This window comes from Trematomus bernacchii, unplaced genomic scaffold, assembly GCF_902827165.1.
Source record: "Trematomus bernacchii unplaced genomic scaffold, fTreBer1.1, whole genome shotgun sequence".
NCBI classification, from domain to species: domain Eukaryota; kingdom Metazoa; phylum Chordata; class Actinopteri; order Perciformes; family Nototheniidae; genus Trematomus; species Trematomus bernacchii.
This window is the reverse complement of record NW_022987593.1, coordinates 14,353,221-14,380,126: the sequence shown is the minus strand read 5'-3', so window position 1 is coordinate 14,380,126 and position 26,906 is coordinate 14,353,221. Positions and strand designations below refer to the sequence as shown.

General features: G+C 41.6%; 3 protein-coding genes across 3 annotated transcripts in view; all 3 read left to right on the top strand.

The window, feature by feature from the left end:
- LOC117481728 (striatin-like) overlaps positions 1-16,995 on the top strand; it is a 53,606-nt gene extending 36,611 nt beyond the window's left edge. The window contains exons 8-18 of the mRNA XM_034129585.1: positions 5,013-5,126; positions 6,725-6,868; positions 7,241-7,377; positions 7,696-7,871; positions 9,178-9,225; positions 9,726-9,847; positions 10,876-11,043; positions 11,609-11,749; positions 12,543-12,644; positions 14,303-14,389; positions 15,794-16,995. Coding sequence (XP_033985476.1) covers positions 5,013-5,126; positions 6,725-6,868; positions 7,241-7,377; positions 7,696-7,871; positions 9,178-9,225; positions 9,726-9,847; positions 10,876-11,043; positions 11,609-11,749; positions 12,543-12,644; positions 14,303-14,389; positions 15,794-15,963 — 1,409 coding nt within the window. The 3' untranslated portion in view covers positions 15,964-16,995. The remainder of the gene's footprint in view (positions 1-5,012; positions 5,127-6,724; positions 6,869-7,240; positions 7,378-7,695; positions 7,872-9,177; positions 9,226-9,725; positions 9,848-10,875; positions 11,044-11,608; positions 11,750-12,542; positions 12,645-14,302; positions 14,390-15,793) is intronic.
- LOC117481734 (E3 ubiquitin-protein ligase TRIM39-like) overlaps positions 1-26,906 on the top strand; it is a 937,572-nt gene that overhangs the window by 206,522 nt on the left and 704,144 nt on the right. The gene's annotated exons all lie outside the window — the stretch shown is intronic.
- LOC117481779 (BTB/POZ domain-containing protein 3-like) lies at positions 22,471-26,573 on the top strand. Its single transcript, XM_034129678.1, has 5 exons — positions 22,471-22,581; positions 23,244-23,500; positions 24,258-24,348; positions 24,868-24,986; positions 25,235-26,573. The coding sequence occupies exons 2-5, from the start codon at positions 23,319-23,321 to the stop codon at positions 26,265-26,267; spliced, it is 1,425 nt and encodes a 474-aa protein (XP_033985569.1). The 5' UTR covers positions 22,471-22,581; positions 23,244-23,318; the 3' UTR covers positions 26,268-26,573.

The following is a 26,906-nucleotide window of genomic DNA, read 5'->3' as shown; positions in this document are numbered from 1 at the left end:
TGTCAACTGTTCAAACTGTGATCACCAGTTCAATACATTTGACAATTTTTATTTATTTTTTGTAAAAAAAAAAATCCCGCTTTTTTTTTTTTTATAGGATATGTACATTTCGGTTAATCGGTTAACCGTTTTTTGGGGGGTCGAATATTCGAATATACATTTGCTTTCAAATTCCCATCCCTAGTATAAACCTGAAATCTTCTCATTCGTAAAGAAAACGTTTTACCAACGTTAAAAATCTACATGATTATCCTGCAGCCTCCACGCTAATTACAATTTGACACTCATGTCTTTTATTCCAGAGTTTTCTTCAAAGCACCAATACAAAAAACAATAAGACTCTTAAAACGTTGTAAAAGAGTTATCAATCAAAAGCCATGTGGAAAAATGTGAGTGTGCAGATTCCTTTAAACTAAACGTCTGCAGGTTTCAGTTTACGGTTGTAAATGAAGTCAAGAAGACATTGGGAAGAGCCACCATGATAATCTGAATTTGACAATTTGAATCTGAAATCTCTGTCTTTTTTCCAGAGTTTACTTCAAGGCACCAAATGAAAAAGTGTAAAATGCCGTGTATGCAGTTGTTCTTAGTAAAAGAATAACTTTTTATCAATATAAATAAATATCCTGCTATTCATCTGTGTTACAGTGGAGGGTTAGTGGTGAACAATTTTTTAGTTCTGACCAAAAGTGCTTTTTTTTCTGAGATTAAAGTCAGATCTCAAAAGGTTTCCTAATCCAACTTGATCTAGAATGAAAACCCACACAAAACACATTTAAACTTGGGCACAGCCACCATAATAATCTTCATTTGACTCTATTAATTTAAAATTAAAGGGGACCTATCATGCAAAATGCACTTTTGTACGTCTTGTATACATGAATATGTGTCCCCGGTGTTCCAGGGAACTCACCAAGTGTCAGAAAACACAACCCTCTCTATTTTCCTCCATACCCAAATCTCTAAAAAAGGGGCTGCAACGGATCTGATAAAAACACTGAACACTGTCCTGACGTCAGGACAGTGGCGCTACGGCTATTGGGCCAACTCTCCACCTATCAGGAGGAGACAGCCACGGCCATTGCCGTTCGAAAGCGCTGGAGACGCTGTAGTACATATGCCAGGCCTGTAGGTGGTGCTGTTCTCACAGAATCAGCCCTTGCTAGAAATTGTCAAATTGAGCAAAATGAGGCATGGCTAAAATGCATGATCTGTTTGGTATTTTGAAAAAAAAAAGTATAAATATGCCTTATATAGGTATGGTCCTATACTATATTATTAAAATATAGCATGATAGGTCCACTTTAATGTTTTCTTTTACGGGGCTTGATTCAATGCATCACTTAAAAAAGTGTCAAACTGCATGGAAACAGCTGATAGAAAAACATGACAAAGCCCCAGTATAAACCTGAAGACCTTCTACAGTAAGTCGTAAAATAAAAGGTTGTATCAACGTCCTGCAGCCACCACGATAATTTATATTTTCCCCTCATGACTTTTATTCACAGCTTACTTCAAAGCACCAATAAAAAAAACGTGAATTGAGTGAGTACGGCTGATTGAAAAACACGAAAAATATCAGTTTGAACCTGAAATCGTTGTAGTTGTAGTACAAATCAATGTTAAAAATCTACATCGGTGACTGTGACTGCGATGGACTGTACTTACATATATACATATATATATATATATGTAAAATGGTTGAAACAAAACAACAAAAACAAATAAAAACAACAAAATAAAAGCAGCGACGTTTACACCGGCATGGCAAGTACAGTCCATTTACAATTTACATGAATATTCTGCCCGTTATTTTTACATCAGATCAAACTGGTTCATGTAGAAAACACAAACCTCCTTCACTGACGCATTTCCTGTCTATATTTATAAAACTTTCTGAACAAAATCAAGTTTGCAGCTGGCGACCCGGCAGCCCCCGCACATCACACCAAATCCCTTTTCTTTTTTTTTACTGTCTCTTAGCAACGCATTCACTCTGATCAGTCCAGCGACAGAAAGCATCCCCACGCAGAAAGTGATTCAACAACTTCACAGTCCAGAGAGTTGTAAAGGAGAGCTGAGTCATGAGGCGATGAAGCCACGAGAGGAACGATCTCTGCAGACTTCTCCGTATTTATATTTTATTTTGAGCTCGGAAAGCATCACGCTGTTGTTTGGAGGGGATGGAGCCATCTGGTTAGAAACCCTCTCTGTGTTCGGTAGCATTATGAAACGCAAAGATGAGACCCTTTCCTTGTCTAACAGATATCACGGTCATTGTTACAGACTCTCCCCTCAGTGTTTCCTGCAAGTGTTTCATCTTTGAATCTTCTCCTGGACCCACATCTGCACTTTATTTGTATCACCATTTCAGCTCTCAGGAGGAGTTGAAGGCAAACCCTTTCACTGGAGTGACAGCAGCTAAATCTATTTTCAATATTTCTTTTGTAATACTCTGACAGATACTTTGACTGCTCACTTAGGCCACTGATGGTAAAGGAGAGTAACTTCAGCAAATAAAGAAAAACAAGCTGCTGAAAGTTTAAGAATTGAAAGTCAAAGTCAACTTTATTATCTCTGCGTGTGTGATGCAAACAGGGAGAACAAAATGCAGTTTCTCACCTAGAACATATTCAAATATATACAACAATAAATATATAAAAATAGTAGTCTTCACACAAATTTGAGCAGGACACGGATGTAAGTTTGGTGACTGAAATGGATGAATATATGACAACAATGCAAATATATAACAGAAGTGGAAATAACTGTCCGTAGTGGCTAGGGAACAAGTGGTTCAGCAGCAGGTTTTTCTTCAGGGTGTCTTTGTTAATGTGTATTTATCTCATAATCTGAGGTTGAGTTTAGGTATTAAAGTTCTCCTATCATGCAAAATGCACTTTTTGATATCTTTGTATACATCAATATGTGTCCCCGGTGTGTCAGGGAACTCACAAAGTGTCAGAAAATAAAACCCTCTCTCTTTTCCTCCGTACTCAAATCTCTAAAAACGGCGGAACAACGGAGCTGATCCAGATTTGTGTCCGATATGACGTAATATCGGAAATGTGGACCCACGGCCCTATCAGAAACGTTGCTATCGGAAACAATGCGCGACGTGTTTTGGACGTAATATGGTCGGTGTTTACATTAGCATTGCTAACACTCAGAGCTAACCTGTACTGGAGAGCATGTGTGTGAAGAAGCAGGAAATAAAAAGGAACTCACCTTGTGGCAGGGGCGGATCTACAGGGGGGAAAGGGGGGGCAGCTGCCCCCCCACTGTAGATCCTTTCCCCCCCAGCTGCCCCCCTAACTTTTGTGTCCCTAAAACTGTACTTGTAGAAACAAACCTACACTATGGCCACAAGCTTCTCAAGCAACGAAACAAGCCGTTCATTCATTAAAAGTGAATAATTTTAAATATAATTTTAGGCCCTTTAAAAACGTAGCTACGGCCCTGCATTAAACTGCGGAGCGGCGTTCACAGAGAGAGGAGAAACAAACCTACCCACCCTGAAGGTGGATCAGCTTCCCCTGGGAGCATTTCCCCTTCCACTAGTTTTGTTTTTACTAAGGACGAGAGCTTGAAACAAAATATGAATAAAACGCTGCCGTTTGAATCGATAGCGTTTAACAGACGGGAGCTGTTTGGGACGTTACGTTACAAAATACTACGCAGACAGCGCTAGCTGGGAGATCAATCACTTTATTTGCTAAACTATGCGGTACTATTAAATCCACGTATATTACACATCACAGAAATGAGGCCAGATAGATTAAACCAGGATACATCCTTTACCGTCAAACTGGGTCTAAACACAGCTGCCTGTGTGCGTTTGATAAATACTTTCTGATGTTATATTTATTATGCTACTTATCAGCTACTTATTAGCTACATGGCCCTAACGTGTAAAGTTATACACGCATTTGTACCAGTGCTTTTCACAAGTAGACTCTTGCAGGCCAGAGTAGCTGGAGTGATTCAACAACAACACAAAGACATATCTGAGAAGTGATGAGGATGAACAGAAAGAGGAAAAGGAAAAGAGATGAAGAGACCAGGAGGGTCAGAGCAGGAGGAAGAGGAGGAGATGAAGACATTAGTGAAGAAGAAGAAGAAATGTATGTGAGGAATAAAGATGAAGTGTCAGAAAGAGGGCCAGAGGCAGGGATCAGGAGGCAGATGAGACTCCAGCTGGACCACATGGTATGTTCTTATTCTCCTTACATATTCCATCACAGCAGCACAATCTAGCGGCTCTTAGTATTGAGAAATATTTATTGAAATGAGTTGCTGGGAGAGATGGGTGATGTCATTTGTGTACTTAATTATAACTAAGTACTTTGACTGTACTTACAGTAAACAGAGTTCTAGGGTATCATGAGTATTGAGCTGTTTTATATTATATTTTAGTTTGTTTGTCTGAACACCTTGTTTCTCTTGTGCATTAAGAACTTGTGTTAGGGCATGATTTAACAATAAATAGGTTATATATAAAGTATAAAATACCACGTACTGTCCGCCCTCCCATGCCACCCTGGCATGACCTCTTGCCCCCCCGTTGCCACCCCATGTAAAATGTTCTAGAACCGCCACTGCCTTGTGGTATAACCGGCAAGAGAGAAAGCCTTTGAGCTCCATACTGTTTCAGAAATAATAATTTTTTTTTTTTTTTTTAAGCTACTGACCCAGAATCAGCACTTCTCTAACAGGGCTGAAATAGAGGGGTATGAGGGATGTCTAAAATGCATGATCTGTTTGGTACTTTGAGCAAAACACTTCATAGACATGTTTTTTATATATTTTTGTATATCTGAGACCCATAATATATGCCTACAAAGAGTATAATAGGAGACCTTTAAAAGGGGAGAGGGGAGATGTGGGAAGGGAACAAGTGGTTCAGCCGCAGGTTTTTCTTCTGGGTTTCTGTTCGTTGTTAATGTGTATTTATCTCACAATCAGACAGCTGAGTTTAGTGTGTACTAAGTGTGTAACCGTTGTTCCTGCAGAGAAGGATGACCCCTCCTCTCCGGGGGATCTGGCCTGGGACGTGGACCAGGGTCTGATCGCTCAGCTGAAGGAGCAGTACAGGAAGGAGCGCAAGGGCAAGAAGGGCATAAAGAGTGAGTCCTGCACCCAGTTTACCCCCCCCCCCCTCTTCATGCTTTTATTCGTATTTGTTCCATTATCTCACTTTGTTTTTATGTTTTCCCCCCCCCTCACTCTGTCAGGGTTTAACTGTGCTAATGACAAACATCAAATCAGCTTCTTACTTCATCAGTATCTGCAGACCCACACCAATTAACTCACATTTTGACACATCAATGCTCCTTCAACACTTTACACTTCGTACAGGGTTGCACAGTTAGTTAGATGTTTTGCTGACTGACGTTATAACCGTCAATCTCTTGGTGATTTTTAGCAAACCACTTTCTTTGTTTAGAAAACATAAATCTGGCATATCATTGTTAGAGAATAGACCGTTTAAAGTCTGTACGAGACTGTCAGCTACAATACCTCAATGTTTAAGTAAACCAAAACCTATATTCTGCTTTACCGTCACTACAACCCTTTAATCCTAAAAACCTGTCTCTGCTTTGCCTCAGTGTCTCTCCGTCCCTTTCTCTCAGAGATTTAGTGTTTAAAAGGTTTTATATGTCCCTCTCTTCTCCTCTCGTCTGTGTCTCTTTGTCCTCTTCTTGTTTAGTTTTGTCTCCTTTGTTTTTCTTCTTCTTTCCTTATCGTCACTTCTTTATATTTTCTAATTTAATGTTCTGAAGATCCCCTCACTGTTCTCAAAAGTCCTAAAGCGATGCACTGATTTTAAACATCACATTCATGCTGCCATTATCATATACAGTACAAGTCTTATCTTTCACTCTGATTCATTGTAGTGCGATGAGTGCAGCATCAGTCATCCTCTGTGTGTGCAAACAGTGAGGGGCTTTTACAAAATGGATGATGTTCTTGACATTCATCCGTCGTGCAGTTTTCTGATATTGATGAATTATGATAATATCAAATATGGATGTCATTGTCAGTGCATCTCTTCGTATCCGGATTGTTGTTCATGTCTTTGTGTTGAGGCAGTTCACAAAACAGCAGCTGGTTCATTTCATCTGTTCCACTTTTTATACAGAGATTCTTATTTTTTCTGTTTCCTGTCACTTTGTTTCTCTGGAAATGTGTTTTATTTCTTATTTTTTAGTAATAAATGTTCGGATACCTTTCAATTTTGAGGTAATAGTGCTTTTACTTGAGTATTTCGATGTTATGATGACTTTATACTTCTACCCTTTTTCATCTCCGAAGCAAATATGGTACAGTTTATTACATAATGCAGTACTGCACTTCTTATTTTAAACCTGTAGCATACAGAATATCTAAAACTGACTTGCAATTGGCGCACTACAACGTTAAATAGTATTCGTCAAAACCATTAAATACAATAGTTTGTTTCTGTGGTTTTATTTGCTTCATCTTTTCTGTTCGACCCTCTGCATCATCCCTCCTTCATGCTGTGCAATTCAGATTTAACTGTCTTTCTTACAACAATATTAACCTTTCTATCGCTTTCACTTTTCACTAATGTCTGCTTTTCACCTCTCTCTCTCTCTCCCAAACCTCCCCTTTCTGTTCACCGTCTCTCCGTCTCCTTCTGACTCCATGTTAGTTTCCTCGTCTGATTTTTGTCTCCCTCCTCCTTCCCGTCCTCCTCCAGGACCGAACCGCTCTAAGCTTCAGGACATGTTGGCTAACCTTCGGGACGCGGAGGACCATCCCTCCATGCAGCCGCCCGTCACCCCCCCCTCCCGCCCCACTGTTCCCAGACTCAACGAACAGGAAGTGGGACGCTCTGAAGATGGTAACCTACCTTACTAAACCTGGTTTATGTTGTATATGCATCTTAGCTATAACTAATGCTGTTGATATATTGTGATTTTAAGGGTGTCCATTATCATCTGGCCGGGGACAACAGCAGGGGGTTACCTTGAAAGCTGATTGGCTAATGGTTACACAAGCCAAAAAAATCGTTATGACATCATAAAGTGGCCAAAATCTGATCAGCTCATTTTCAGACAGGTTTTTATATAAATGGATCAGGACAAAAAGTTTTCCTGAAACTCTCAGAATCTCTTTACACAGAGGGAACACATGTTGATGTATAAAAGACATGAAAAGTGGACTTTGCATAATAGGTGACCTTTGAACCCAGGTGTCTGTTTTGTCTCCGTAGAAGCGATGACTTTCCTGCCGTCTCCTGGGAAGTCCTTCATAATGGGCCGAGTGGACGAGGCGGTCTCCAACGAGCTGGGACTGGGAGAACTGGCCGGACTGACGGTCGCCAACGAGGCCGACAGCCTGGCGTATGACGTGAGTACAAAGTAAAACAGTTTACAGTAGATAAGAGACAGAAAAGTGAGGCCACATTTGTGAGGAAGGAGCTGCTTGGCATTGGCAGAGGAGATATGTCACATGTTTCATGGACGCACCCCACATACTCCGCTCTGCTGCTCATTCCACAAATGCTTGTATTTTATGATATATGTTGGATTGTTGGAGGAGCTCAGGTCAGAAGAATTTCATTGCCATTTCTACACTTTAGCTTTGTGCATATGACAATAAAACCTTTGAATCTTGAGACTAGAGTGTAAATTAGACCCCCCTCCCCCCTCCTCCCTCCTCCCTCAGATCACCAACAACAAAGACGCTCTGAGGAAGACGTGGAACCCGAAGTTCACCCTGAGGAGTCACTTCGACTCCGTGCGAGGTCTGGCTTTCCACCCCGTGGAGCCGGTGCTCGTCACGGCCTCCGAGGACCACACGCTCAAACTGTGGAACCTGCAGAAGACGGCGCCCGCCAAGAAGTGAGGCTTTATGTTAAATATCACTGGTCACCGGCTTGAGCTTCAATCTCAGGGTCCATGTATTTCTGATCCTCTCCAGAATGGAAGTAGTCATCACATACAGAGCATCAACTAGTTCCTGAACAGTGTCCTTCACATGCTGATATACAAGAGAGGGAGTTACACAGTCACAAGATGGAGGAATAGAAAGCAGTATTCAATGTTTAGTTCAGATTAGCTCCACGTCAGAAATGATCATGCTTGTCATATGTCTAAAGAGGCTAAATAGAGGCTGAATAGAGGCTAAATAGAGGCTAAATAGAGGCTGAATCATCATGTTAATCACATAGCTATCATATGCCTAAAACAGTCCTGATGCTCTTCTAGGTAATCATACAGTACATCCTGTCATGTACACAGCTACAGTTGGGATGTTATCATGTTACTCTGATATTGGAAGAGTACATTCAGTATTTTCCCAACACTTTACAATGTCATTCAGGCCAGGGGTGTCCAAACTTTTTTCACGAGGGCCACATACAGAAAAATATACGAAGGTCTGGGCCACTCACTAGAGGTTTATCGCCTCATGAGTTCAGTTATAAGTTAGCTAAATTAATCAAATGTAGGTAAATGATGCTTGATACTTGAAAATGCCTTAAGAAGAAAACCGCCTACATCCCAGCTCTCCAGATGGTTTCATTTATTTAGTCAGTAGCTCATTCCTTAAAACAGAAGCCTCAGATTGATGACAATAAGGAGAAATATGAAGTGTCTACGTCAAGCTTGTTATGTTAATAAGTCATTGGGCTTTTTTCTTATCAACTAAGATTTGTTAGAACATGTTTCCATCTTTAACTGACTGCATTTATTAGAAAAGTGGGCTTATTAACACATGAATGCTACTGTGTAATAGATTTTTACATATATATTTAAGAAGAAGACAAGCACAAGTTTCATTTGTGGGCCGTATTACATTATACTTTTTTGAATTTTTGGCCGATTCAAAATGGACCCCGGGCCGTAGTTTGGAAACCACTGAATGAGGCATTCATGTACTGTACATATCTACCTCAGTATCAGTATTTATTTACATGTTTATTCAATGTTATCTTTATTTTGTACCTTGTGTGAACATTTTCACTCTGCTGCTAAAAAACCTGAATTTCCCCGAGGGGATAAATAAAGTTCCATCTTATCTTATCTTACCTTAATCTGAAAAGGGCTACAGACAGACCTTTATTTCTGGATTTATAATGAAATATTTCAGTGAGATGTGTCTTGTTTTCTGTTAATATAACCTCTGTTCTGGTTGTTTTTCCTCCAGATGTACTGCTTTAGACGTGGAGCCTATCTACACATTCAGAGCTCACAGGTGAGATCCCTTTTCACTTTTTGTTTTTGCACTAAACTGATATTTCCTGTTGAAAAAAAGCTTAATTAACAGGCTTGTTGAGATCAGCACAAGACTGTTTATATAAAATATTCAGAAGTTTAAAGAAAATGAAGATACATTTTGAATTTTGATCTTGGACTTTTAATTATGATTATGGTATGTCTGCTTTTACTCAAGTAAAGGACCATTGGAGACATTCTTATATTCATTTTGTACATCAACTTATCTCATTCTTTTAAATAAAATTACATTAATATTATTCATAACGACATGTTTGTGCGCTGTGCAATAGCTGGCTCCTATTACTAGAATGGGTTAAATGCAGGGGTCAAATGTGTGCTGTGTGTGCATGTATGTATGTGTGACAATTAAAGAGGGTTTCCTCCTCCAATTCTATCTATTCTATTGGATATTTGATTTCATGATGCTCCACAGAAATTAACTATCTCATTCAAATATAAAAACGTCTCCCTGTGCAGCGGTGCGGTGTTGTGCGTCACGATGAGCTCCAGTGGAGAGCAGTGCTTCAGTGGGGGGGTGGACGGTACCATCCAGAGCTGGAACACCCCCAGCCCCAACATCGACCCCTACGACTCATATGGTACGCTCCAGCAGTAATTTACCTCCATGCAGAGATGGCAAAAGTACACACATCCTTTACTCAAGTAGAAGTACAGATAGTCGTGTTTAAAAATACTCTGGTGAAAGTAGAAGTACTGACTAAACTTCTTTACTCAAGTAAAAGTAAAGAGGGCTTTGAAATGTACTTCAGTAAAAAGTACCCATAACTAGCAGCTGTTTTAAAGAGTACCTGACCTCCCTTTATATTAATAGAACAATAATGTCATTGTTAGCTAATGAATGTTTCCATGCTGAACAACGGCAACATGACAACGTTTTCATTGGTCCCTCTTCTTTAGAGAAGACCAGGAAATGATGGATACACGGATCGTGTTCAAATCAATAGGCACGCAATGACTCTAAATAATAATGATCAGGCCACCAAACACACATTCAAACTAAAGGAACCAGCCTGTTTGGGAAATGTAAGAAGTAGAAAGTACAGGTATTTGTGTTAAACATGTAAGAAGTAGAAAGTACAGGTATTTGGGTTCAAAATGTAAGAAGTAGAAAGTACAGGTATTTGTGTTCAAAATGTAAGAAGTAGAAAGTACAGGTATTTGTGTTCAACATGTAAGAAGTAGAAAGTACAGGTATTTGTGTTCAAAATGTAAGAAGTAGAAAGTACAGGTATTTGGGTTCAAAATGGAAGAAGTAGAAAGTTCAGGTATTTGGGTTCAAAATGTAAGAAGTAGAAAGTACAGGTATTTGTGTTCAAAATGTAAGAAGTAGAAAGTAACAAGTCGTCAGAAAAAGAAGTAGTGGAGTAAAGTACTGATACCAGAATAATGTACTTAAGTACAGTAACAAAGTATTTGTACTCCACTACTCCCCACCTCTGCCTGCATGACAGCAGATGCAGAAGATGTTATTTTGTAATGTTTGATCCCTGTTTTACTTGTATGTATGCACCACGACATCAAGTAAAATTCCTCGTACGTGTCAACCTACCTGGTAATAAACCTGTTTCTGGTTCTGATTGTGTGTGTTTTCTGATGTGTCCTGCAGAGCCGTCTGTCCTGCGGGGAGCGCTGCTCGGTCACTCAGACTCAGTTTGGGGTCTGGTCTACAGCTCGGCCCACCAGCGCCTCCTCTCCTGCTCGGCTGATGGTACGGTCCGGCTGTGGAACGCCGCCAGCATCTCGCCGCCTCTCGCTGTCTACAACGAGAGAGGAGGTACGATACGATGTGATAAAACAAGACAACATCTTCAAGACCCTTTATTGAATTGAATACAAGTCAATAGTTTAAAACAGTAGGGAGACTATAGACTGTAAAGTATGACTTCCTAGAAGCATGCTGATGTATATTTCATTAAAGGTTGGCTTTTTCAAATAAAACAAGACCCATCAACAGACTCTGAATAATAAAAATAAAACAAATATATAAATAACTATAGTGTGTGTGTGTGTGTGTGTGTGTGTGTGTGTGTGTGTGTGTGTGTGTGTGTGTGTGTGTGTGTGTGTGTGTGTGTGTGTGTGTGTGTGTGTGTGTGTGTGTGTGTGTGTGTGTGTGTGTGTGTGTGTGTGTGTGTGTGTGTGTGTGTGTGTGTGTGTGTGTGTGTGTGTGTGTGTGTGTGTGTGTGTGTGTGTGTGTGTGTGTGTGTGTGTGTGTGTGTGTGTGTGTGTGTGTGTGTGTGTGTGTGTGTGTGTGTGTGTGTGTGTGTGTGTGTGTGTGTGTGTGTGTGTGTGTGTGTGTGTGTGTGTGTGTGTGTGTGTGTGTGTGTGTGTGTGTGTGTCAGAGCTGGGAGTGCCCACCTCGGTGGATCTGGTGAGCAGCGACTCGGCTCACATGGTGACGTCCTTCAGCACCGGACACATCGGACTCTTCAACATGGAGACGCAGCAGCTGGTCCTGCAGCTGGACTCTGCCGGACCTCCAGGTAACATCATAACAATAATAATAATAACACTACATGGGATTTTTATAGCGCTTTTCCTAATGCTCAAAGACGCTTTACATAAAATCAGAACAGAAAGAAAACAAATAAACGACCATGCACAGGGTGACCTCCACACTCATTTCGGGAAACTGTAATACCTAATGGGATAGTGATGGTCTAATGGATAGTGAGGTGGGCTAAAGATCGGAAGGTTGTGAGTTCAAATCCCGCCAGGAACACCACCACTAGTGTGCCCTTGAGTAAGGCACTTAGCACTTAGCCCTTAATGTCCCTGTAATTGGTAATTGTAAGTCGCTTTGGATAAAAGCGTCAGCTAAATGTAATGTAATGTCATTACTACGTCTCTTGGTTGTAAACAAAACCACATAGTTCCACAAACACCAGCTCAACAACATATATAAGGCGTGTGGCGCAGTGCTGTGGGGATCAGATGGTCACAGGTTCAAACCCCACTGCAGTCAGCATGTCGTTGTGTCCCTGAAGACACTTCACCCCAAATTGCTCCTGTGGTGATTGTCCACAGTATTGAGTATGTAAGTCGCTTTGGATAAAAGCGTCTAACAAGTGACATGTAATGTAATGTAATATTACGTTGTTCTGCCGTGAAAATCCCTCTCCTGCTGCGTGTTACCTCGATGCTTTGAGTCTCTGTGTTTCCTGCAGCAGCCTTGAGATAACACCGTCTCTCTCAGAGTGCTTTCAGTCCCCGATGGACTGAAGATTGTGGGTTTTAAATGTTAATGCTGTCCTTCTCACGTCCGCCCACACACAGAGGCTCCCTGCAAGATCAACAAAGTGCTGAGTCATCCCACGCTGCCAATCACCATCACAGCTCAGGAGGACCGGCACATCCAGTTCTTCGATAACAATACAGGTGACAGAGGAGAGCTTTCATTACATTCAAGATTCAAAGGTTTTAAAGGTCACCTATTATGCAAAATGCACTTTTTCATGTCTCTTCTACATCAACATGTGTCCCCTCTTCTTCATGTCTCTTCTACATCAACATGTGTCCCCTCTTCTTCATGTCTCTTCTACATCAACATGTGTCCCCTCTTCTTCATGTCTCTTCTACATCAACATGTGTCCCCTCTTCTTCATGTCTCTTCTACATCAACATGTGTCCCCTCTTCTTCATGTCTCTTCTACATCAACATGTGTCCCCTCTTCTTCATGTCTCTTCTACATCAACATGTGTCCCCTCTTCTTCATGTCTCTTCTACATCAACATGTGTCCCCTCTTCTTCATGTCTCTTCTACATCAACATGTGTCCCCTCTTCTTCATGTCTCTTCTACATCAACATGTGTCCCCTCTTCTTCATGTCTCTTCCACATCAACATGTGTCCCCTCTTCTTCATGTCTCTTCTACATCAACATGTGTCCCCTCTTCTTCATGTCTCTTCTACATCAACATGTGTCCCCTCTTCTTCATGTCTCTTCCACATCAACATGTGTCCCCTCTTCTTCATGTCTCTTCTACATCAACATGTGTCCCCTCTTCTTCATGTCTCTTCTACATCAACATGTGTCCCCTCTGTGGAAAGAGACTCTGAAAGTTTCAGGAACAAAGATTCTCTCTCTTTTTGTCCTGATCCATTTATATAAAAACCTGTCTGAAAATGAGCTGATCAGATTTTGGCCACTTTGTGATGTCATAACGATGTTTTGGCTTGTGTAACCATTAGCCAATCAGCAACCAAGGTATCACCTGAATCTCCTCCTAGAGCACCATTGTGTTCTTTGTAACCAAATGTCTCTCAGAGGGGCGTGGGGAGGGGCTCCTTATTTTCATCTAAAGTAACAGACAGAGAATCAGCACTTTTGAAACAGGGCTGAAACAGAGGGGATTATGGGATGCTACAATGATCTGTTTGGTGTTTGGAGCCAAACACTTCAGAGACATGTTTTGTATATATCTGAGACCTGTAATATATTGATGAAAAACAGTATAATAGGGGACCTTTAATGTCATATGCACATTCAGTGTAGAAATGGCAATGAAATTCTTATGACTCAAACTCCTCCAACGATGCAACATATATCATAAAATACAAATAAAAAATTGAGCTAGAAGTCTATATACACATACAAATATGATACATACAAGAACAGAATGTAACATTTAATGTTGTACATTAACTCAAAATTAAAACGGTTTATTAAATAAGGAACACAACGCTAACTTTACATGTCCAATTCTGTTAAATTCATCATGATTTTTCCCAATCAGATAGTTCAAAAGGGGCAAATAGACGCCTTACAATGTGTCTGTTGAGAGAGAAGACATCACTATTACACTTCAGGGTTATCTCAGTTTGACACAAAACCTGAGTGTTTTTAGAGAAGTAATTGTCTATCAAGCAGGGATGCTCCAAAGATGCTACTGAGTTATAGACATTTTTTTAGCTTGACCCATTAAAAGGCACTTAAAAAATAGTAATTCAGTTATATTGAATCTCTTTCTGTCATTATCAGACTGATTAAATTGGATAAAGGAGTAATCTTTTCTTCTTCTTTTTCCGGTCTGAAGGTAAACTGATCCACTCGATGGTGGCTCACCTGGACTCCGTCACGTGTCTCGCTGTGGATCCAAACGGACTGTACCTCATGTCAGGAAGTACGTATTCAGCCATCATTTCTGTTGTTCATTGTGAAAAATGTAAACATTCAAGGATGGCAAAGCAGTCATTGTTGGGAATAGTCTGTCTGTTTCAAAACAATCTAAAAAAACATGTCTTTATATCGGATCCATTGTACACAGTTACATTTCTTAGCACAGAAACATCTAAAGACTGTTCAGATTTAGGAAGCCTTCACTCTTTATCCTCTATTTAATATCATGAGAGATTCATTGCTGTGTTTAACATTTCAATTGAAGCATAAACTAAGACTGGAGCCACACGAGGACGGTAACGCAAACGAACCGAAATCGTTATCAAAAAGGTCTTCCGTCCACACGCAATAGGCACCCGCTGGAGACGCTGTAGTACATATGCCGGGCCTGTAAGTGGTGCTGTACTTCCGCCACAAAATACACCAAAAGCAGCGAAGAAGACTTCCGAGCATGGTTTCCATGGTTGCCCTTCTGTTTATTCTCCGCCGTGGATTTAGCAGCAGAGGTGGGGAGAGGCAGGGCTCTTTTTCTCCGTCAGCAGCAGCTGATCTCTGATCTCTCTCTCCTGTCCGATTAGACTTCACTCGCGTTTATGTCCATATCGATCAGATCTAGCTAGTTCTAGCTAATGATATGACTGCCTGCGTGTCAAAGGACACCTAAACAATAAGCGACATTTTGACCGGAGAATTTTAGATTTCGGCTAACGGAAACTCTGCCGTGCGGGGGGGGGGGGGTCTGCTGGAGGCACCTGCTGGAGGCACCTGCTGGGTGCACTGTCCTGCGAGATACCGGGACCTGGCTCGAGACACTCGGAAAACTGTTGTTGTTGTTGGCGAAACACATCAGCAATGACGCGGGTGACACGGGGGTGAGCGTGAGAGGCGGGGCTATTGCGTCATCGTTATCAGAAAATGATCGTATAGGGCGTAGACACGGAGCCGTTTGGCCCCCCAGAGCGTTGCATCCGCAGATCTACTCACCTTGGGACCCGTTTTCGTTATCGTTATCTGCGTTTCCCTGTCGGCCTCGTGTGGCCGAAGCGTCTATATGATAGAGAACTGTAGCGGATACGACCGTTACCGTTCTCGTGTGGCTCCAGCCTAAACCCAAAAGAGATGCACCTTGCAAAATACGACTTACAGTAAAAAAAAAAAAACAGCAACATTTAGTCAGAGTATAAAGTACTATCGAAATAAATAGGCATTTTGTGAGATTACTCTACCTGGACTGAACACCTTGAACGACTGATTCACTTTATTGATCCCAAATTGGGAAATGATGTTGTTACAGCAGCAGCAGGTTCGCAAGGCATTGTTTAAATAAATAAACAGTGGGGTCTCGAGAAATACATCCTCATTGTCTCCTTCCTTTTCCTCTTCCTCTTCCTCTTCCTCTTCCTCCCAGGTCACGACTGCTCCATCCGCCTGTGGAACATGGAGAGTAAGACGTGTATCCAGGAGTTCACGGCGCACAGAAAGAAGTCGGAGGAGTCGATCCACGACGTGGCGTTTCACCCGACAAAATGTTACATCGGCAGCGCCGGAGCCGACGCGCTCGCTAAAGTCTTCGTATGACCGGAGACACGGAGGAAATGAGAAAGAGGAGACACGGAGGAAATGAGAAAGAGGAGACACGGAGGAAATGAGAAAGAGGAGACACGGAGGAAATGAGAGAGAGGAGACACGGAGGAAATGAGAGAGAGGAGACACGGAGGAAATGAGAGAGGAGAACGTCTCCACCTCTGAAAGCTGAAGGAGACAGTTTACCTGGACTGCTCCTTCTAAGATTTGTCAAATATTCCCCCCTCCCCTCTTCCCCTGTTGGGACTTAGGCTGGCCCGGGTCCCGAAAACAAACAAACCTCTGGAGGAGACGATGAATGAAAACAGGAAGTGGCAAAAGAAATAATAAAAACAGGAACTCTCAGAAGTTTTCAGTAAAGCTGGAATCTCTTTTCTTTTCTCTCCACCGTCACTGACCCCAGAACAGCCTGTGTCTGTTGGTGTTGCTTAGAAATATGATAATGTGCCTTTTTACTTCACAATATGAATCATTTAAGGTGTTGAGGAAAATGTATTTCGTGCATCAGAAGATCCACTTTTATCTCTCAAAAATAGACAAAAGTAACAACCCACTTTTTCGAATATTCAGTCAGATCTGAATGCTTCTTTTGAACACTAAATTCTTTCGTTTATGATAAAAACGCCTCTCGATGACCTCCCACTCTGCATAGAACTCGTGGACTTTTGCTTTCAATCGAATTTGGTCTGCTTTCTCCTGTTTTAAGTTGTTGCTTGCAGCCTGAAGAAGACTTTTAGTCAGACCCATACAGGTTTCATCCAGTTAACGCTTACACTAGGAGGTAAGAGGTCAAAAGTCATGACCCCTGTTCTGTTTGGAGATGGTAGTGCTGGGTGGACACTCTGAAGGCAGGTCACATGACAAACATCTGGTGGGTTTCATTTCAAAATGTGAGGGTTTTCAACACATTAGTGATCCCATTATTAGACTACAGAGGAAGTTATGGCGCATTTCCACTACAGCGCGGTTTAAGCGTGCCGTGCCCGGTCCGTTTTTGGTTGCGTTTCCACTAGACGTAGTTCCGGCTAGCGGGTACTTTTTCACAGTTTTTCTGGCTCTCCAAAATCGAGGTTCTTTCCGGGCCAACAACCGGGCTGAGTATGCTACACTAGTGAGAGAATCGCTGGCAACTACAACAAAATGAACATATTTGACCGTGATTTAATTGTAATACACGTTTCAAAATGATGCCGAAGTAACAACATACTGATACCGGTTAGTAAAAACCATGAATTAATGCTTTGACAAGTCTGCAGACAGACGGCAGGCGAAAAACCTTTTAAAATGCGTGTGTTCTAAATGGAAATCGGCTAAGCTAACGTTGTATATGCTCCGACCGTCCACACTCACAACAACGGCCTATACAGACATAAATAAAGCAGCGACTGTATTCACCATGACACAGGCAGTCTGTGGTTTGTACTTGTTTAACTTTTGTCTAGTTTCTGAACAGATATGAGGAGCTGTGAGCTTGAGTGCTAACAGCTAACGGCTGCTGTTGGTTTTGTGTTTCGCATTGAAGATGACGTCACGGCTCCGCCTACACTGCGTTACTATAGATACTACCCCAGTTCCTAAACTGTAATGGAAACGCAGCATAAAGTGAGCCAGTCCTAACAAGGCCTAACGAGGCCTAGCCATATCGTACTAAGCCGAGCGAGGCCCTGCAGTGGAAATGCGCCATAAGACTCTGTTGATGTTGATGGAGATGGGGAAGAGTTGCATGAACCAGCAGAAAATCAGGAATTGGCTCGTTGATTGATTTTGTCTACACTCTGCTCCTGCTGCACTTTTGGTTAATTGACACATTTCCATCAGAGCATCAAACACGCATGAACACACTACAAGCTTAATATCTTTATTTAACCCCATACTGACAGAAAGAGGAACACTACAGACAGATGTAACAGCCTCTTGGTCATTTGAATTGAACCCCTTCAGAGTGTTTGGACAGCAGCAGTGACATGATGTTAACGATTACTGTAAAATACTGCACCTGTAAACACATCTGCCGTCATGTGACTCTTTAATAGTTGTAGATCAAACAGAACACTTCTCTCCAAAGTGAACAAAAGAATCTGAAATATGTTGGGTTTGATTTCCTTGCCGAAAATCGCTTTCCTGTGAAATATTTTGGATCGAATCCTTTCTGATTCAGTGGTTTTGATCCACGTTGTGCTGCTTTTCATTGTGTATTTAAAGTCTGACAAACTAAAGCTTCATATATATTATTTTTCTGTGTATTTATGAATTCCTTACTTAAAAAAACCGCCAAATTAAAGCCAAAAGACTCAACGAGGGACGACGAGTTGCTTCCTACTAAACCCGACAGTTGTTGTTGCTAATGCTAATTAGCTCCTTTTGTTGTGAAATAACATTTAAAGTAACAGCTGTTTTACTTCCCAAACCACAGACACACACACACACACACACTCCCCTCCAGATTTGTAAAACGCTTTATATGCTGACTGCCTGAAAATATTGTATTTTGTGTAATTATCATTATTGTTATTTTGAGCAACGACTAGTTTTTTAAACATCTTTTTGTGTTTGGTGACAGAATTGTAAGAAATACAAGTAGATATTTTTTTTATTCTCTGTTTTACTTGAAGTGTATTCCTTTGGGGTTTCTGCTGGTGTTGTAAGAAGTATTTATTTACTTGACTTTACCTCTCAGCACTACATAACACTTTGTTTGTTGCTTTTTACCAAATTATCATCTCAAAATATTGCAGCTGTTTGTGAGACGGGGGAAAAGTTTTGGGTTGAATTTGTGTTGCTTTTCTTTTAAAATTACAAATGTGTAAAAAGGGTTAGCAGATGATATGTGTACAGTTTTAAAGCAGATCTATTTATAAACGTGGTGTAATTTAAGGGAAATTCAGTGAATCATTTATGGACTTTAAAGTGAGCTGAAAGATCAAATATGATGTATGTGACACGTACACATTTAGAGAGTCAATGGCTGCAGTTTAAATTCAGATTTCCTGTGAAATGATGCATTGTTCACCTCCTCATCTGAATCTGAGTTCAGTGACAGGATATTTTAGAGTGTGCTGTTCCTTTTAAAAGGCCGAAAATGTGACCCGAGAGTTTGTTTTATTTTTAATTCTGGAACATTTTAAAAGCTCTTTACTCAAAAAGTTCACTTTAAATCCTGAAGAAAACAACTCATCCGTTCAGGTTCATCAGACACACCGAGATTAGATATTTCTATTCCAAAAAATAAGATAATTTAAAGAGGCCCTGTTATGCTCTTTGGGGTTTTCCCTCTCCTGTTGTGTGTTATATCGTTTTGTGTGCATGTTAATGGTCTGCAGAGACTACATTCCCAAAGAATTGGGATTGAAACACCATAGGGACATCACTATCACACTGTAACGTGTTTCTATTGGCTAGCACTCCAACACATCGTACATGATAGGCTAAGGGGCGGGACATCTCTAAGCGGTTGACTAATCACAACAGAGCCGGCCAGCTAACCAATCAGAGCAGACTTGGCTCTGGTTTCAGACAGAGGGTGAACAGAGGTGCTGCAGAACAGGCAGTATGAGAAAAATTAAAGCATGGAGACATGTCCCAGTAGAGACACTACATACTGATATACACCTGAACATCAGCAGGAGAGGACTCTTTAAAGTAGAGACACTACATACTGATATACACCTGAACATCAGCAGGAGAGGACTCTTTAAAGTAGAGACACTACATACTGATATACACCTGAACATCAGCAGGAGAGGACTCTTTAAAGTAGAGACACTAACTGATATACACCTGAACATCAGCAGGAGAGGACTCTTTAAAGTAGAGACACTACATACTGATATACACCTGAACATCAGCAGGAGAGGACTCTTTAAAGTAGAGACACTACATACTGATATGAACCTGAAGATGAGCAGAATAGGGCCCCTTTAAACTTAACAGGGACAAATATAATGGCTTACTGTATGCCAATAGCCAAGCAAACAATTTGTAGATCCAACATCTCTGAACCAGGAACTAAATCCAGATTTTCTTAGTTGAAAGCCATTCTACTTTGATCTCACACACATCACATGAGTTAATACCACAAAAACTGAAAAACATCCACAGCAGTGATTCCCAACCTGAGGTGATTACAAAGAGAGGAGAAATAAATACATTTGTTTTTTTATTGTGAAAATCTGGTTATGAGTCTTATTGAACATATTGTCATTACGTAGTACAGGTACTATGTAACGAAACGGTTTCTCTGCATTTGACCCACCCTAGTGTTAGGAGCAGTGGGCTGCCATTATGTACGGCGCCCGGGGAGCAGTGTAGGGAACGGTGCCTTGCTCAGGGACACCTCAGTAGCACTTGGTCTTTCCGGGACTTGAACTGGTGACCTTCCAGTTGCCAAGCCAAGTCCCTATGGACTTCGCCACCACCGCCCTCCTATGAGAAACTATACCAATGGATTTCAATTGAAGAGCATAACTCAGCCTGGGATGAGGGTTTCATACACTGAGCATCTTTAGAGTGTCACAAGCCAAAAGAAAAAGGTTGTACAATTGTGAATTGAGACTTTTAAGGGAAGCTTGAAAGAGCAGAAACAGATTTTTTTTAATGGAGTCTGGTTGCTTGTTGAGGTTATTTATCACGGTGTTGCAGAAACATGACAGTTACATCACCGCTGTCTACAGGTGGCAGTTAATTGCACCCTAAATGAAAGCTTAAAGGTGGGGTAGGTAATTTTGGAGAAACCAGCTCGAGTGCGCTAGAATTAGAAAATACACAGCCGGAGAAAATCTGCCACTTCCTTACAGAGCCCCTCCTCCAACACACACGAACGCGCACATGACCAATGAGGGCACGAGATAAGTTTGTGCACAGATGGAGGGCTGACAGGCAGGTAGACCATCCAGTTATTTTAGCAGGGCTCAAATGATTGGTCGTGCTTTTTACAGTACTACGGCTTCCACAGATGACATGTTTTTATGGATTTTTTGTCAAAGCACTTAAGATATTCATTGCTATCGGGATGTTAAGAGCATTCCATGGAATATAACAAAAAGTGTATCTCGAGCCGGTTTCTCAAACTTACCTACCCCACCTTTAAATAAAATAAAGCTTCATATTTTGGTTTATTTTCCTGCCGTATTCATCTAAAAACAACTGGACTAGAATCAAACCTGACTAACACCAGACTCCATTCACATTTGTGTACCTTTTCCACTTTCCGAGCAATAGTATCAGTGTTTGCCAATGATTTAACTTCATTTAGCATTTTACATTTCGTTTTATAAAAGCATTAGAGTTGATATCGTCTCTCACACTAAACTAGCCAGTAGTGACGTAGGCAGCTGAACTCTTTAAGATTTATATTTTGTCGTCTTCAGTGGCCAAATGCAGATCTGAACCCACAAACTGAATGAAGACGGTTCAGTTGGCCTGTAAATGATTGTTGTCCTTTAACGTGTACAGTGGTTCTATTAAAGAGAGCTTTTAGATGCTGGCTGTACATAAAGTACAAACGGGTGTTGTTCTCCTTTTTCATTGTTGTTCTTTTTTTTCAAAATGGGATTTATCAGTAACAACAATAAAGGAATATGTTGTATATCATGATGTGTGTGTGTGTGTTGTTTTCAGCTTCACATGGGGAGAATACACCAACACACTATCAGGAAGCTGAACCCATGCACAAATATACATACAAATAGTTATTGAGTGAGTTTTGTTATTTCATTATTAACAGGAATGTGACTATTATCATTACATTACATTACATGTTACTTGTTAGACGCTTTTATCCAAAGCGACTTACACACTCAATACTGTGGGCAATCCCCACAGGAGCAATTTGGGGTGAAGTGTCTTGCCCGGGGACACAACGACATGCTGACTGCAGTGGGGTTTGAACCTGTGCCACAGCCCAAAAAAACTGTATGCATTACATTAATGAAGATCATGCAAACAATGCCTTGTCTTTGAATACTGTTAATCCTTCGAAACCCTTTGAACTTGTTTATTTCTATATTTTATTTTACTGTACTCAGTTTCTTACGTATTTACATTTTGTGGAATTATTTTTAATTTGTTATGAAAGTCTTTCAAATAGTTTTTTAAAAATAGCTTTTATAATAATACTATTTTTTGCTCTGTATTCTTCTTTATGTGTCCTTGTATGCACCATTTACATGAAAGCAAATTACTTGTATTTGTAAACAGAATTGGCAATAAAACCAATTCTGAAATACTTCTAAAAGATAGTTAGTTATTAAAAATAATTTCAATTTATTAGCAAAATATTTGTAAAGCTATGTAAAAAAGGGATTTAAAATGGGAATGCATAAAATAATTCAATTGAGTGAGTTTTGAAATTGCATTATTGACAGAAAAAAGGAAACAAATACCAACAACAACCACCTGTTGTTATTTGTGCATTATAATACAGTGTAATTGCAGCTTCCTGCCGCCAGGGGGCAGCGCGGTGCCGGCAATGAGTTGACTCTGCAGTAAACATTAACAGAAGAAGCTAGCTAGCTCCTGTAAACAAAAGCTGAGCCGCCTGCCTGTTAAAACAACCCAAAAACTGCTTAACCCGGAGAGGAGATATGATTATAAACACGTCTACATAACACTTAGGTAAGTATACATTCAGTTTATCGCCAAATAGTTTAATGCTAAGCGAGAAATTAACTCGAAAAAGCACCTTTTGGTTTGTCAGCTAACTAACTAGCATACACATGCTAAAGTTAACACTACAAAATCATCCGGGATCTGAACGTTGACTTAATAATTTCATTTTTTACTTCATCACGACTAATTTGACTTTGTATTATATATTGTCAGGTGGAAATTATGGAGTGTTAAGTTAAAAAAAAACTGGTGTAATGGATGTGGATGTGTGGCTAGCTTAGTTAACGTTAAGTTAGCTCAACATGAACGTCAAATGTAACAGCTTTATTGTCATATGCACACTATCCACAGTGTAGATATGGCAATGACAATGCCCCAAGCTACTCCAACAATGCAACATAATATATATAAGACATAAACAATAAAACCATAGTGCAAACTGAAGTAAAATAGTGCAAGATGATGTTGCAAGTAATGCAGTAGAAGTGAACTAAATACATGTAAATAGAATGACCTAAAAACAGGATGTACAATTAAATACTGTACAAGGATCAAATACTGCTTATGGATTGCTGGGGGTCTTTGATGATCCTTTGACCTATATTGAAGTTTGGTTGCCTTTTCTCAGTGTCTGAACATAGAGTGCATTTCTCTGCGTTTCTCTCCAGACTCCGGTCCGACAGCAGCAGTACACTCCGGTCCTGGAGCTGCCATGTCCCGGCCTGCAGTCTGACTGTAAGATAATGGCTGCAGAGCTGTATCCCACCAAGAAGCTGGTCCCCTCCACCTCAGCGAGCAGCACCGCCACCTCTTCCTCCTCCTCATCCTCCATCCAGCAGTACCAGCAGCAGAACCAGACCAACAACAACTCCAGCAACCAGAGCTGCTGCAACTGGCAGGGCCTGTACCCGACCATCCGGGAGAGGTCAGCCCGAACACACCAAACTACAGATATATCATATATAATAGTGATGAGATGTTTGAGACATGTGCAGGCTGCTGGGTGATGAGTGTAGGAGAGGATAGACCTGTCATTATAACTCATTTTAAAAGGTTTATACACTGTCCCAGAAACAATTGCGATTCACAATCTTAGTGTCATTCAAAGACCACGTTATGATACTGATTTAATGATAATCTAATATCATAATGTAAGTATAGCCTTTCCAAGAGCAATACACTTAATGCTAAAGACCATTCAGACCTTCGATTGGTATTTGAAACCGAATCCTCAATTAATTAAACAGATACGATAGAATCACACAATTAAAACGTGACAATGCCCACGTCTTGTTTTGAGAGGGGAAACCTTTCTGTTCATTCTGATGTCATTCTTATTCAAACAAACACGCAAGGAAACCCAAGGAGCAATATCGAGATTTGAACAAATGTGTATATATGTCCTTATATCTTAGAAAAAGTTGATAACGTAAAGAAGTTAAGGTCAATTCAATGTACCATGATTGTAACGTCTATGGAGAGATCGATACGAGCATATTGTGTTGATTTTACAGAAAAGTATGAAGTTTTAACAACATACTGAAATAACAGAGACCAACCCAAATGACTAGAATGATAATCTGAGCGTACTGTGTATGATAACGAGGCTCTAGGAGGTTTTCAGGCATCTCCCAGGTGTCTCCAACCAAAATAACAATCATTGTTTTTTTGTGTCCTTGTAGGAATTCAGTCATGTTCAACAATGAGACGATGGCAGATGTTCACTTTGTGGTCGGACCACCTGGCGGGACGCAGCGAGTACCAGGACATAAGGTACAACCCTTCACAATCTGAGATCACACAGTTTGGTTTTCTCCAGGCATTAACTGTGATGCATTTAAAGAGGGAGACCATGAACAGCTGTTTGTGGTTCTTGATTTGTCAAACGCAGTTATATAAAATAAGTCTATTGGTTTTTTCTGGAACTGCTACCTCCGCGACCCGACCACGGATAAGCGGGAGAAGATGGATGGTTTTTCCTTTGACTAAAACAAGGCTAGGAGGCCAACAACTGGACACTAGAACAAATCAGAACATACAAAACAGGGAAACTTTTGATGTTGAAAAATCATATGATAAGTTTGCAACTTATTAACCTCATTGTCTTGTCATAACAGCAAATAAGTTAAGTCATAAGAATCAGACAAACGTCCAAATATCAGACTGAAAGGTTCAAGGCTTTTATTAGTCATACGTACATAGCTACAGTGTAGTTATGACGTCACATTTGTGTCTGTTTTAAGTGGAGGTCGTGTCTCTCGTGTTGTTATACTTGCTCCTCTGCTCTGTCAGTACGTCCTGGCCGTCGGCAGCTCCGTGTTCCACGCCATGTTTTATGGAGAACTGGCCGAGGATCAGGAAGAGATCCGGATCCCTGACGTGGAGCCGCCGTCGTTCCTCGCCATGATGAAGTATGTCTCAGATTCATTCAGTGTTTATGGACTGTGGGCATTTAGCTTTGTTCCTATTAAAACAATATACTTCACAGTACATCAAATCGTGACCTAGTTGTATTCCACTATAAAATAAGAACAAGTTAAATGTAAGTTTGTGAAGTGAAGTTTGCTTTGTACAGCCCTTTGAGGCATTTCTTGTGAATGGGGGCTATAATACATTTTGATTTGATTTGAAGTCTCTAATCCCACCCTTTCCCTCTCAGGTATATCTACTGCGATGAGATCGACCTCTGCGCTGACACGGTGCTCGCCACCCTGTACGCCGCCAAAAAGTACATCGTACCTCACCTGGCGCGGGCCTGCGTCAACTTCCTGGAGACGAGCCTGAGTGCCAAGAACGCCTGCGTGCTTCTGTCCCAGAGCTGCCTGTTCGAGGAGCCCGACCTGACGCAGCGCTGCTGGGAGGTGATCGACGCTCAGGCCGAGCTCGCCCTGCGCTCCGAGGGTTTCTGCGACATCGACTCTCAGACGCTGGAGAGCATCCTGAAGCGGGAGACTCTCAACGCCAAAGAGATGGTGGTGTTCGAGGCGGCGCTGAACTGGGCCGAGGCGGAGTGTCAACGCCAAGACCTGTCGCCGACGATCGAGAACAAGCGCTTGGTTCTGGGGAAAGCCATCTACCTGATCCGCATCCCCACCATGGTGCTGGAGGACTTCGCAGACGGAGCGGCGCAGTCCGGCGTGCTCACGCTCAACGAAACCAACGACATCTTCCTGTGGTTCACCGCCGCCAAGAAGCCCGAACTCTTGTTTTGCAGCAAACCTCGTAAAGGTCTGGCGCCGCAGCGTTGCCACCGCTTCCAGTCGTGCGCCTACAGGAGCAACCAGTGGCGATACAGAGGGCGCTGCGACAGCATCCAGTTCGCCGTGGACAAACGGGTCTTCATCGCGGGATTCGGTCTGTACGGATCCAGCTGCGGCTCGGCAGAATACAGCGCTAAGATCGAGCTGAAGCGCCAGGGCGTGTCCATGGCTCAGAGGAACATCAAGTACTTCTCTGACGGATCCAGCAGCACGTTCCCCGTCAGCTTCGACTACCCGGTGCAGATCGAGCCCGACACTTTCTACACCGCCAGCGTGGTGCTGGACGGGAACGAGCTCAGCTACTTCGGGCAGGAGGGCATGACGGAGGTTCAGTGCGGGAAAGTGACCTTCCAGTTCCAGTGCTCCTCGGACAGCACCAACGGCACCGGGGTGCAGGGAGGACAGATCCCCGAGCTCGTGTTCTACGCCTGAGACGAGCAGAGACTCCTGCTTCACTGCCATGGACACTTTTACTTTGAACGTGTGGAGACGAGTTGTGTTTTTCTTCGGAGGGACGGACTCCTGGAGTTACTGCTGAGTCATAGAGTGGTGCAGTGACGAGTCCTAAAACCAGGAAGTGAGTTAGCATTTTATCACTTCCGCTTCCCTCGTCTCAGAGTCAACGGGATTTTTGAACTAGTTTTTGGAAAATAGCTGGAAATAAGGTCTGTGGTTGAAACAAATTTAAGAGACGGATCACGTTCTAATGTTCTACGACATTAAATCCATCAGCAGTGACCCCACTGGTGATTCCTGAAGAGTTGACGTGTCTGAAAAATGATGGTTGTTAACAAGTGGCTGAATAGGACTACAGAAGTTGTCGAGGCCGTACGTCATTACGCCGAACACGTAAAACAATCCTATAAGTTAGTTTGCCGTGTTCTGCTTGAAAGCAAGTACCTGCCTCCTGCAAACTGTTCAAACAAACGCTTCAACTTGTAACATTTAGAATCTGTATTTTTGAATATGGATCTTAAGTTGGCGTGACGTCGAAGTCGTGCGACCCTGCTGTAGTTAGTTTATAGCATAACGTTAGCATTTTGCTTCTGGCGATTAGATTTACGATTGGAA

Bases quoted from the DNA above. Each gene is read 5' to 3' on its own strand.
- LOC117481779 (XM_034129678.1), top strand. From the start codon at position 23,319: ATGGCTGCAGAGCTGTATCCCACCAAGAAGCTGGTCCCCTCCACCTCA. The intron at 23,501-24,257 runs GTCAGCCCGAAC...GTGTCCTTGTAG, and splicing joins TACCCGACCATCCGGGAGAG to GAATTCAGTCATGTTCAACA. The intron at 24,987-25,234 runs GTATGTCTCAGA...TTTCCCTCTCAG, and splicing joins TCGTTCCTCGCCATGATGAA to GTATATCTACTGCGATGAGA.